This window comes from Peromyscus leucopus, chromosome 5 (assembly GCF_004664715.2).
Source record: "Peromyscus leucopus breed LL Stock chromosome 5, UCI_PerLeu_2.1, whole genome shotgun sequence".
NCBI lineage: Eukaryota > Metazoa > Chordata > Mammalia > Rodentia > Cricetidae > Peromyscus > Peromyscus leucopus.
Genome location: NC_051067.1, coordinates 105,922,302 through 105,933,370, shown reverse-complemented (window position 1 = coordinate 105,933,370; position 11,069 = coordinate 105,922,302). Strand labels below are relative to the sequence as shown.

The following is an 11,069-nucleotide window of genomic DNA, read 5'->3' as shown; positions in this document are numbered from 1 at the left end:
AACTCAAAGTTAGAGGCCCCAGGCCCAGAGGTACCCTGGGACCAGAAGCGCCTGTCTAGTATAATGAAAGTGACGGGAGCGAGGGATGTCTGTCGAGAACAGGTGTCCTATCATCAGCTCCTCTCTCAGGCAGTATCCTTCTCCCCCGGGGCCCCCAGCTGTCCCTCCCCACCTGTGACCAGACACACACTTTTGCTGCACAGGTCACTATCCCATGTCCTCAGCCCTTTATTCCTCGGTCCTTCCACTGTCTGCTGCCTGTCCAGCTGCCTCAGTGGGTCACAATGCTCACCGAGACGCTAAACCCCAATGTGAGCAGCCACAGGAACTCCCTGGTCTGGGACCGGAAGAGAAGGAAGTACTTCTGGTGTAAATTTAAGGGGACACTCATTTTCAGGTTTTGGAAAATACAAAGTTTAGGCCTAGATTTTGTGCCACCTTACGTTTTCCTTCCAGGCCTGGCAAATATGGGCAACTAACACAATCAATTTCTCTTAGGATTCTGTCCCACCCTCTGGGGGCATTCTCTGGGGGGTGTTCTCTGATCTCTTCTTTCTCACCTGTCCTCTGCTGTTCTCTTTCTCCTTGCTACTGGCCACTACTACTTCTCCTCACACTATGGGAATCTGTTCCCTTTGTACACCTATCGCTGCTGATGGCTCCTCCGTAATCCAGGCCCTCCCTCCCCGCAAACCCTTGCCCTATGGATCAGCCCTACAGTCACATTAGGCTCTTACCTAGGAACTTCACACCTGCTCTGTCCTCTACCTCCACCATGCTGTCCCTCCTTTCTGCCTTGGAACACTGGCTAGAATTACATTTCTTCACCCAAAGAGAGAGCCTCTCCTTCCTTCTGCCCCCACAGCGACTGCTCAGGGCCAGTCCCTCCTTGACTCGCTACCATTGGCTTCCCACAGCCCAGAGCAGCACTGGACAGAACATGGATACTCAGGTGGACTTTGTTCCATGAATAAATGAATTTATTTGTTAGTACATGAATGGGTTGTTATGTAGGTGGCTTTGGTGGCTGGGTAAGGACAAAGGGAGATAGTATATAAGCTATAGCCAGGGCCTGCCCGTGGCAGCAGGTGGCTGGAGGAGGCCACATCACCTCCAGCATCTGGGTGCTGTTTCAATGGCCTGGCAGTGAGGTGCATGTATGGCAGAGGCCTGCAAAAGAGGTAATGCAGAGTGGGCAGCTCTGCCCACCTCTAATTATTGCTTGAGTCTTTATGGCAGAGACAGCTGCCTACCCCAGGGAGCTGTGTCTTGGCCATCACAGTGTGAGCTCCAGTTGGGGCTGCCGACACAGCCAGCAGGGAAGACAAGAGGATGTTCCCAGGGGTCTTTGGGTCTTGGGGAGCAGAGGTGACCCAGGCTTGGACCCCTGCTCAGTTCCTGTTCTTTCAGCCCCCCAGAGCAGCAGAAGGGTACCCCCAACTCAAGAGTCTCATCAAGAACCCTCCAATGTGGCTAAGGAGCGAGCCAGCTGAAGGAGGGCCCAGAGCACCCTCAGGGAGCGAGCCTCAGATGGTTTGGTGTCCGCTGACATGGAAGCCCTTGGGAAGATGGTGCCCCAGTGGCTGGCTGGGCAGGTGGGAAGCTCAGGCCTGGAAGGATGCTTTGACCACTCGGCCCTTCAGCGGCTGTGGTGGCCGGAAGTTGTTCACCATGTGGATCCTCTCATCATCCTCTGAGGTGAAAAGCAAGCTCCGAAATTTCTCCATCTTAAGACAAAAAGGATGGTCAGGGCAGGGATGGGTGCTCTTTTCCTCTCTAGTCCCAGATGCTGCTCAGGGAGCTCTACCCTTCTGTTTCTCCTGTGTGGCTTCACTCTCCCTACCCTCAGTTGTCTGTTTCCAATGGGCCCCTGAACATGGAACTAGAAGGCTAGGTCCAGTCCTGTCTAGCTGAGGCATCTGGGCAATTGCAACTTCCTGACTGTAACACACTAAGAGTGATCCCAGGATCAGGTCTCTTCCCTTCTCACCATGGCTGGGACCTCAGGACTAGCAACCAAGCTTACATCAATCAAAGAATCTTTGGTTTGGTAGTCAAAGATGGGAGTCAAATGGCAGGGCCCAGACCACATCCTGCTGGTTGGAAGTCACCCTGCCGTGGCTGAAATCTGATTGCTCTGACTCCTGGAACTCTGGGAGAACTCACCTGCCTCTCAGAAATTCTGATGGGCTCCCGGAGCACAATCCAAGTAACACTCTCGCTGAGCGGGGGTGTGGTCAGAGAGCCAGGATAGGTCCAGTAGTGCCGGCTGGTGGGCAGGAGGCACTTGGGGTTGAAGTAGTTGAACTGAGCCTTGGTATCCTGTGCAGGATGGGAACCCAGGAATTAACACAGAGCTCCTACCGACATCAGCCCAGCAGCTTCCTTGCTTGTTGCTGTCGGCAGGATTTGGGCCTGTCCTTTGACATGATGATGCAAATTGTGGGCAAATATCTGTGACCCCAAATGCCACCTCCCAGCCAGGGCCAGGCCCTCTTGTTTGCTTACATGTAAAAGCTGTGGCTCTGGGGGCTCTCGAGTCATCATTTTCATACCCATGCCTTTGGATGCCCTCGCTGGGGCTATGCAGCAGACCACCATCCATATGATCAGTACTTTATACATACCCTACCAGGTTGTATGCTAGGCACCCATGGGTGGTGAAGAGGACCCTCATCCTGGGTCTCAGCCAGAGGTGCTGCCAGAATGCAAAAGTGAATGGGCCACTCCATGAGCCAGTCTTACCCATCCTCTCTCCCCAGCTGGCCGCTCTAGAAAGGAACAGCAACCCCTGGTCTCACCTTAAACCGAACCATGTAGAGTGCATCTGTCAGGCGGTTCATGCTGGGGTGCTCATCTCCTGTCTGTCAGGGAGAGGACAGTATGAGCCTCCAATGCCTTCGTTCTAAAACTAAGGGTACATGAGCCTTGCATACCCTTCCCTGCCCTGGGAATCTATCACCTACCTCCAGGAAGACACCAACTACAGCCAGGCCATCAGGGGCTGCAGCTGCCTCCCCAAAAGTGCTGTACTTCTTGGCATTCCAGTGAACCAGATGTAGCTGGAGAGGCAAAAACAAGCCAGGCCAGGCCAGGGCTGAGCGCCTCCAGAAGCAGCAGAGGCATGAAATCAGTTTCCCCTTGCTCCCTCTGAAAGAGGTGGGGGCTGCAAGCCTCCTAATCTCAGGATCCTAGGGGGCCCCAGAGAACAAAGGTAGCATCCATCCCTGTCTGGGTCCTTCCTAAAACTCCAAGATGTGTTCAGGAGTGTGGACAGCATGCAGATGGGAAGGGGGTCTCTCTTACACATGCTCTCCAGAGCCCTTGCCCCAGGCATCCTTGAGCCCCACACTGTCCCATACACACACCCCCTCCCTCAAGTAGCAGAGAGATGCAGCAAAAAAGACCTCACCTCACTGGGGAAGGACTTGCCATCCACCGTGTGCTCTGAGCCCACATCATGCTTCTTGCCCCAGTGGAAGTGGAGCTGCTTGAGACGATAGGGCCCTTCCAGGGGTCCCCCAGTCACCACTGTGGGTAGAAGTGGGATGTGGCAGTTCATATGGGAGAACACTCAACTTGGTGAGTGGTAGTGCCAGGACCCAGGCAGTCCACATGGGGAGTGTGTGTGTGTGTGTGTGTGTGTGTGTGTGTGTGTGTGTGTGTCATTGAGGATCAAACTCAGAACTTGATGCATGTTAGAGAAGCACTTTATGGATGAGCTACATCTCCAACCAAGGGCTCCATACTTTATTTATTTTGACCATGTTGGAGATTGAACCTAGGGCCTCAAATATGCTAGGCAAACACTCTACCACTGAGCTCTATCTCTGACCCTTTTTGGACATTTTTGTTTTACGTAGAGTCTTGCTAAGTTTCTAGGCTCAATTTGAACTTATTATTGTCCTGCCTCAGCCTCCAGAGTAGCTAAGGTTACAGGCCTATACCACCAAGCCTGGTTAGGGGCTATAGTTTTCATGTGGAAAACCTGCTGGATAGGACACGGATCTGTCCCACCAATTCCTACAGTCTGACCCCCAATCTGGGTCAAGGCAGAAGGCATGACAACCTACTGGGTAGCTGTTCTGATAGAAGGGGGATTTGCACTGGTCCCTCCTCCCAGCTCCTGCCAGATTTCCTGTAGCCTAGGCTCCTGCCTCTCAGATTCTTTGTTCCCACTAACAATAGGCCTCCCATGTCCAGACCCAAGGCTGAGTTGGAACAATTATTTTGTCTGTTATCTTAGTAGCTCAGGAGGGACAGAATTTATTTATTTATTGTGGGTTTTTTTTTTTGTTGTTGTTGTTTTTGTGGTTTTTTTTTTTTTTTTTTTTTTTTTTTTTTTTTTTGAGACAAGGTCTCACTGTGTAGCTCTGGTTGGCCTATAACTCACTATGTAGAGTAGACTGGCTTTGAACTCACAGAAATCAGCTTGCCTCTGCCTCTGAGTACTGGCTTTCCAGGAGAATGTCACTGTGCCTGGCGGGTCCTATTTTATAAAGAAGGAAAATGGGGCAAGATTACAAGGCGAGGCGCTGAGCTATAGTACAAGCCCATAGCTTCTGTGTCCCAAAGTCCTGACTGCAAACCAGGTCGCATGGCTTCCCCATAAGTTGGCCCCTTGCCAGATCATGGTGTTGCCTTGGAACAGGAGGCCAGCCCCTGAGACAGTCTCGGGGTCTCCCAGGGCTGTCCCCGTACAAATGGCCTCTTTGGAGGGCCCCAGCCATGCTGATTTTGTGACGTTCTCACCTTGGTAGCTGGTGATCTAGGGCTACCCAGAAGGCCTCTTGAGACCGATAGAATTTCCAGCTGAAAAGAGATCTGTTGGTGGAGAGGCCCTAGCTAGGCCTGAATGTGAGCTCCTAGATCAAGTGACAGCTCTAAGTTCAGAGTTCTACCAGGCCCCTTCATGATGGGTGATCAGGACAAAATCCAGGGGCCCATCTCTGCTGCCCTGCCTTGTTTCAGAAACAGGCCGTCTAGGGCCATAGTACAGGTTGAAAAAAAAAGAGTCAGGGCTGGGTGGCTCTCCACAGAATCCTAGGCTGTCTGCGGTTGGGAGACTTCTGGGTCCATCTGTAGTGTTCCTCTCCTAGCACCCTACAGGATGGTGCCAGGGGGGCATCTTCTCCTCACTCTATCAAGTTGCAGATACCCTGTTCACTCTGAACTCTCTATGCACTTTGGTGCTCTGTGGATATCAGCCCACTTGACCTCCAGAGTAACCTACAATGGGTGGTGGCGAGTCCCATCTGTCTTCCTCTTCCCACTGGCTCCCTGGCTCCTTAGGCCTGACAGGGAAGTGGAGCCCCAGCTAGGCCTCTCCTGTGAGCCTTCAGATCAGTTATACAGATACTCACTAAAGACTGTTGCCTACGGTCTCTACCTAGGAATTTATCTCTGAAGCCTGGACTCTGGTCCTAAGGCAAAGAGGCAGTTTGAGTTGAACCTTTGAAGGCTGTTCAAAGGGACAGCCATGAAGACTGCTCCTCCATAAACTGTCACCCAGGTCATCTAAGTCTCATGTTGCCTTTCTAAGGCTCTGGATAAAAGACTTTCCTTAGAGTTCAAAACAAGGTAATATGTTGTCTCTCTTTTCTAAGGCTCTGCTAGGCTTACTTCTGCAGGAAAAACTATAGCTGAATCTATTTCTCTTTTTTCTTTCTTTTAACTATCCTCCCAAGGAACTTAGAGCTAAGCAACTAATCTCTCTCTTTCTATGAAAGGTGGGGCTTTCTTTTCTCTTGATTTTCTCTTTGACAGATAAAGTCTCTTGAGTGCTTTCATTGAGTAGGGGGTAGGGAGAAGTAAAGCAAAACAACCAATATTTCCTTATATTAAAAAAAAAAAAAAAAAACCTAACAGGTTCTCTTCTTACCCCACTCTCTCCCTCAGAGACCTTGGGATGAGAACAAAATTTCTTCACTATAGAATATCCTTAAGGCGTCTGCCAGGGAACTTATCTTGAAATATTGGACTCTAGTCCTAAGGCAAAGAGGCCTAGGAAGGCACTGGCACAATTTCCTGCAGGCCTCACTCTGGTCCATGATGGTGAGGACCTTGAGGGTCATGGATGAGTTGGACAGACCTATAAAGCTGGAGCAGGTATGATCTGGACTACAAACTGCTCCTCCATAAACGGTCATCTTGAGCCCTTGTCCTGTGCCAGGGGCTCTGTTTGAGGCTGTTTCTAGGGTTGATATGAAGGGGTTCTTTGCCTTCTGCTCCTGGAGGTCTCCTAGGTTTTCTCCCTTCTGAAGCAAGGACAGAGGCTTACTAAGCATTGGATAACCCATCTGATGGGGGGGGGAGGGTGTTTTAGACTGGGTCACTAGCTCAGGCTGGCCTTGAACTCACTATGTAGCCAAGGATAACCTTGAACTTCTATCCTCCTGCCTCCAGCTCCAGAGTTCTAGTATGACAAGTGTGTAGCACTGAGATGCAGGGGTTCAAACCCAGGGCCTTGTGCATTCTAGGCAAGCACTGTACCAACTGAGCTGTATCCCCAGCCCCAGATGTGTTGAGCCAAGGACTTGTGCATGCTGGGTAAGTGCTCTTACCACTGAGCCTTAGCTATGGCAATGGGTTCTTGGTAAGACTAAATAATGAGAAGTGACCTGAATTCATTCTTTTTTTCTTTTTTTGTTTTTATTTGAGATGGGGCTTCTCCATGTAGCCCTGGCTGTCCTGAAACTCACTCTGAAGTGGACCAAGCTGGTCTCAAACTCAGAGATCTGCCTGCCTCTGTCTCCCAAGGGCTGAGATTAAAGGCATGCACCACCACCACCCATCTGAGGCTAGCCTGGCACACAGAACACCTCAATCCCCTCCTCTTCCTTTGGGAGCCTGGCCTGATCACAAGGAAGAGGGCTTGGCCCTAGGCCACAAGCAGGTCAGTGAGAGGCTGGGAGTGAAAACAAACATGATTTGGAGCTCTGAGAGGAAGGAAAGGAAGGGAGTTAACATTTCTTGAGCATCTGTTTTATGCAGAACTACAGTCATCACATCGGGGTTTTTTCACTGCCCCCTCTATGACCCTAGAGAATATTATTGCTCCATTTTGTCAACGAGAGTCGGGGACTGAGCTCTGGGCTTCACCACAGCAGGTTAGAGGTAGAGTTTAGATTCCCTACCATAGCAAACTGCCCCTCCTAAGATTGCCCCACCCATGGTGAGGGCATGAAGGGTTCGAGGCCACTTACCAGTTTTGTCATCGCTGTCATTGAAGTCCACCTGGACAGAGTGGCCATTGTTGGTGATGCTGAGGGACATGCAGGCCTCGTAGAAAAGCTCCAGTGGCTGCAGGCTGGGCGAATATACAGCCTGGCTGGATACGATGTTGATGGGTGACTGGCGATCTCCCTGGGCAATGGGATACAGCTTGTGCCAGTTTGAAGGGCCTATAGATAGGTAGGGAAGGGTCATGGACTCAGGCCAGCCAAGCTGTGGCCTGAGGGTTGCTCTGGGGGTGGGGAGGGACACAAGCCCTGAGTTCTAATCCCGCCTCTGCTACTTCTTGATTCACTTTCCTTTTCCTTGTCTGGGAATCAGCCTCCAAATCTTTCCCATTCCTTTCCCTGGCACTGATAGGAGCCCAGAGAAGCACTGGAGGGCAGGGAGCATAACCCAGCCACAACCCAGAGGTGGTTCCAGATAGTAAATCCACCCACCCCCACCGCAAACACTCAGGGAGGCCCTTGGGGATCTGAATTCATTCTACTCTACCTGACCTGATCACGAATTTAGCCTCTTCCTGTACCCTGAGGAACTTAGTGCAAACTTGGCACTTGGAAGAAAAACTCAGATCAACCTGGCTTTCTGGAGGTGACATGTTTTCTCCTTACAACCACAACTTTATGAGGTAGAAACCAGCATGATGCTCATGCCATAGATGAGAAACTGAGGGTCAGTCGTGCATGCTCACACATGCATACATGCACTAGTAGAAACACGTAGTATATGCATGGACTGCCTCTTTCTGCCTTCCCCAAGCATGTGCTGACAGGTCCATGTAGATCCTCCTATGTACATGCATGTATGCATGAAATATGCAGTGACCTGAACTCACCAGGTCAAGAAGGTCCGAGCTCTCCCTGCCCACCAGCTCTGCTGATTACATCTGACACATACACATATGCATCCTCATACATAAACACCTCCTATTGGAATCCCAATGAAAGGACCACAGTAGAACACATACCCATGCACACATACCCAAGAGTGCACACACACACACACACACACACACACACACACACACACACACACCTGCATGCACACCCACAGGCACCCACCACCTGCCTCCCAGAGGCTCCATCTGCAGTGGGGAGGCTCAGCATCTCCCTGGGGAACATCCTGAGATGCAGCCTATTTTTAGAGCTACTGCCGGCTGGTGCTTCTCCCCCTTTTTGGCTTCTTAAGTTTTCCCGAGAAAACAGCAGCAGGTGCCGACAGAGCTGTGTCCCCAATGGATGACTCAGAATGGTAGCCCAGCCCTACTGGGTTATTTTTGAAGCCCTGTGAGCGCTGCCGCATTTGGGCACCTCTGTCCTCTGTCCTTCCCTTCCCTGAGCTGGACCGCCCAGGTCTGACTGGGTGAGGGGTAGGTACGTGAAGATGACAAGCTGTCCAGGATGCTCGAGGCACAGAGCTAGAGGACAGGGCTAGCAGGAAGGTTAGGAACAGGGCACTGGGACTATGGGGGTGGTGGTGGGGGGAGGGCACTTAAAAGCAGATCCAATGCATGCAGGGGAGAAGATGGTCTTTTATCAACCTGGCTTTTCTCCGCCTCTCTCTCCATCTCTGCCTGTCTCTGTCACCTTCTTTTACCCTGAATGTCTCTGTCCAGTCTAGTATGTCCAAATCTGAGGTTCCCCTGCCAAAACATGATCCTTTGTTTTTGGGGGGTCCCAAAGAGGACAGAACGGCAGCAACTACGGGATCCCCTCTGGTCAATTGCAACTTCCTAACCCAGACAATAGTCCAGGACGTTCACTCTCTCTCTCACAAAGTGACTATCCCGGGAAAAAGTGGAGCCGGAGGAACAGTACCCCCTCCAGCACTTGCTTCCAGCTCCACTTGCCCTGCCTGGGTTCCCCTCCTGACAGCCACGATCCTGGGTGATCAGCCTTCTCTGGGAAATGGAGAAGCCTTTGCTTGTCCCACACCCTATCTCTTTTTGGCAAGAAACACACCCAAAGGGAGCTGACCTGCCCCAGACCCACACTCAAGCTGTCTGGCTCACTAGCCTCTTCCATCCTCCCTCTTCACGCTAAGGAAACTGAGGCAGAATGGAGGAGCAGTCCTCCTGGCTAGACCCGGTACCCATGGCCTCACTCATTTAAGACGCGCTGAAACATTCTACCCGGTATAGACACCCAGACGTTCCCGTGTGTCCCCAAGTGCCCTCCCTCTTTCCTCGCGTACCAGCCTGCACCGCAGCTCGGACACTCCAGCGGAAACTCTCTTGCGGGGACATAGAACCCAGTTCCCGGGAGGTCCCTGCATACCCGCTGTGCGCGCTCCCCGCAATGACACCCGCGCATAGCGCTGCGACGCGGCCACCACCACCCCCGCTCCCGTCGCCCGGAGCCACCTGCAAACGCTGCGCACGCCGGGGAAGAGAGAGAGTGTGGGGTCGGGTGGGAGCCAGCGCTGCAGTCCCGCGCTGCGCGGAGGCGGCGGCAGGGCGCGCTCAGCAATCCAGTGGTTCGCTGGCGGGCCCGGGGCGCAGCGCGGACTTTGCGCCAGGTCAGAGGAAGCAAGGCGGGGGTCGGGTTCTGGGGACTGTACAAGAGAGAGGTCCGGGTGGGTTCTGAAGCGTGGGGCTTGAGGGTTCCGAAAACCTGGTCGGAAGCGCGGGTTGCAGCGAGCCCAGCTGGGTGAGAACCAGGGGTCTGCGCCTACCGTCGTCCTGGCCGTAGCCCCAACAGTGGTGGCCGGTCATGCCGCTGCTGTCCCCGCGGCGGTGTACCTGCCGGATCCGCTCCGTCCGCTCGCTCCCTCTGTGGCTCCGGCCCCGCTTGCTGCGGTGGAGCAGCCTCTTAAAGTGGCGGCAGGCGGGAGGAGCGGTTCCCCAGGGACCCGCCCCCCACCCCCCAACAATGCAGGAGAGGCTGGTCCTGCCCTGCCCCCACCCGCCCGCTGGCCGGTGAAGTCCCAAGTCGAGGTAGGAGGTCAAGAAGAGATAAGCCGATTCCTCATTTCTTATCGCCTGAGTCCCCACCACCCTCTTTCCTTACTGCCAGCACGTGTATGAACTCTGGGAAAGGAGATACCATCCATGCTGAGGACGACAGGACTTCACGCTGCATCCTCCACCCCAGGCTTGTCCCTGAGCAGTCAGCACCTGGGGTTTGCCCCCCCCCCCCAAATCCTCTGGAGTGGAAAAGAACGTTGCACTGACCAGCAAGTGTCCAGAACTGAAGCTTGGACCTGTTTTCCAGATGCTATGGGGGGTCTGTGTCAAGCTTTAGGTCCTTCCTGCGCTACAGACACCTCTCGACAAGCCACAGTGCTTACACTGCTGCTGTATAACAGTAGGGGACTGAGGTCGGGTGGGATGACTCGCCCAAGGTCATCTAGCTAGAGCACCAGGGATTTATTCTCAGCGTGTCTCATTTCAGATCCTATGAGGACAAGGGGATGCTGAGGCTATGAAGGTCTAGGCACCTTGGAGTAGATGTGAGGGATAGGCACAGGGTTGCCAGCCCTCAAACCCTTGGCCCAAGGGCAATTAGAGCCCTGAAGTAGAAGTAGGAAGGCATCAACCAGTGGCCTGGGAGGGAGCTAGACCCACTGAAGACATTATGGTAGAATCAAGTATGAAGTCCTGCCTCCCAGGCTCCCTCTTAGTCTCTGAGGCTTCCTTCCTTCCTTCGGGGACTTTCTGCCTATGTTTCTAAAGTCTGCCGTTTGTCCCTCCTGTCTTTGCCTCTCCATAGCCATCCATGCACCTGCTGGGCATTTAGGCCCTCCCCTTTGTTGTCAAGGTACCGGAATACCTGCCTTGGCCCAACATTTCCCCACCCTCCAGCCCTGGTCCTGGCTGTGCCCTCCTCCTGGTA

General features: G+C 52.9%; 1 protein-coding gene across 2 annotated transcripts; it reads right to left on the bottom strand.

Moving 5' to 3' along the window:
• Window positions 1-955: 955 nt before the first annotated feature.
• Window positions 956-10,061, bottom strand: Ca7 (carbonic anhydrase 7). Of its 2 annotated transcripts, none has more exons than XM_028884378.1 (7): window positions 9,910-10,061; window positions 7,206-7,403; window positions 3,413-3,531; window positions 2,967-3,062; window positions 2,802-2,864; window positions 2,167-2,322; window positions 956-1,727 (listed from the first exon to the last, which is right to left on the bottom strand). In XM_028884378.1, exons 1-7 carry the CDS (start codon window positions 9,947-9,949, stop codon window positions 1,605-1,607), a joined length of 795 nt encoding a protein of 264 aa, XP_028740211.1. In that variant the 5' UTR covers window positions 9,950-10,061; the 3' UTR covers window positions 956-1,604. The 2 variants fall into 2 exon arrangements, with proteins under 2 accessions (XP_028740211.1, XP_028740210.1); XM_028884377.2 differs by lacking the exon at window positions 9,910-10,061 and adding an exon at window positions 9,430-9,895.
• Window positions 10,062-11,069: the final 1,008 nt, after the last annotated feature.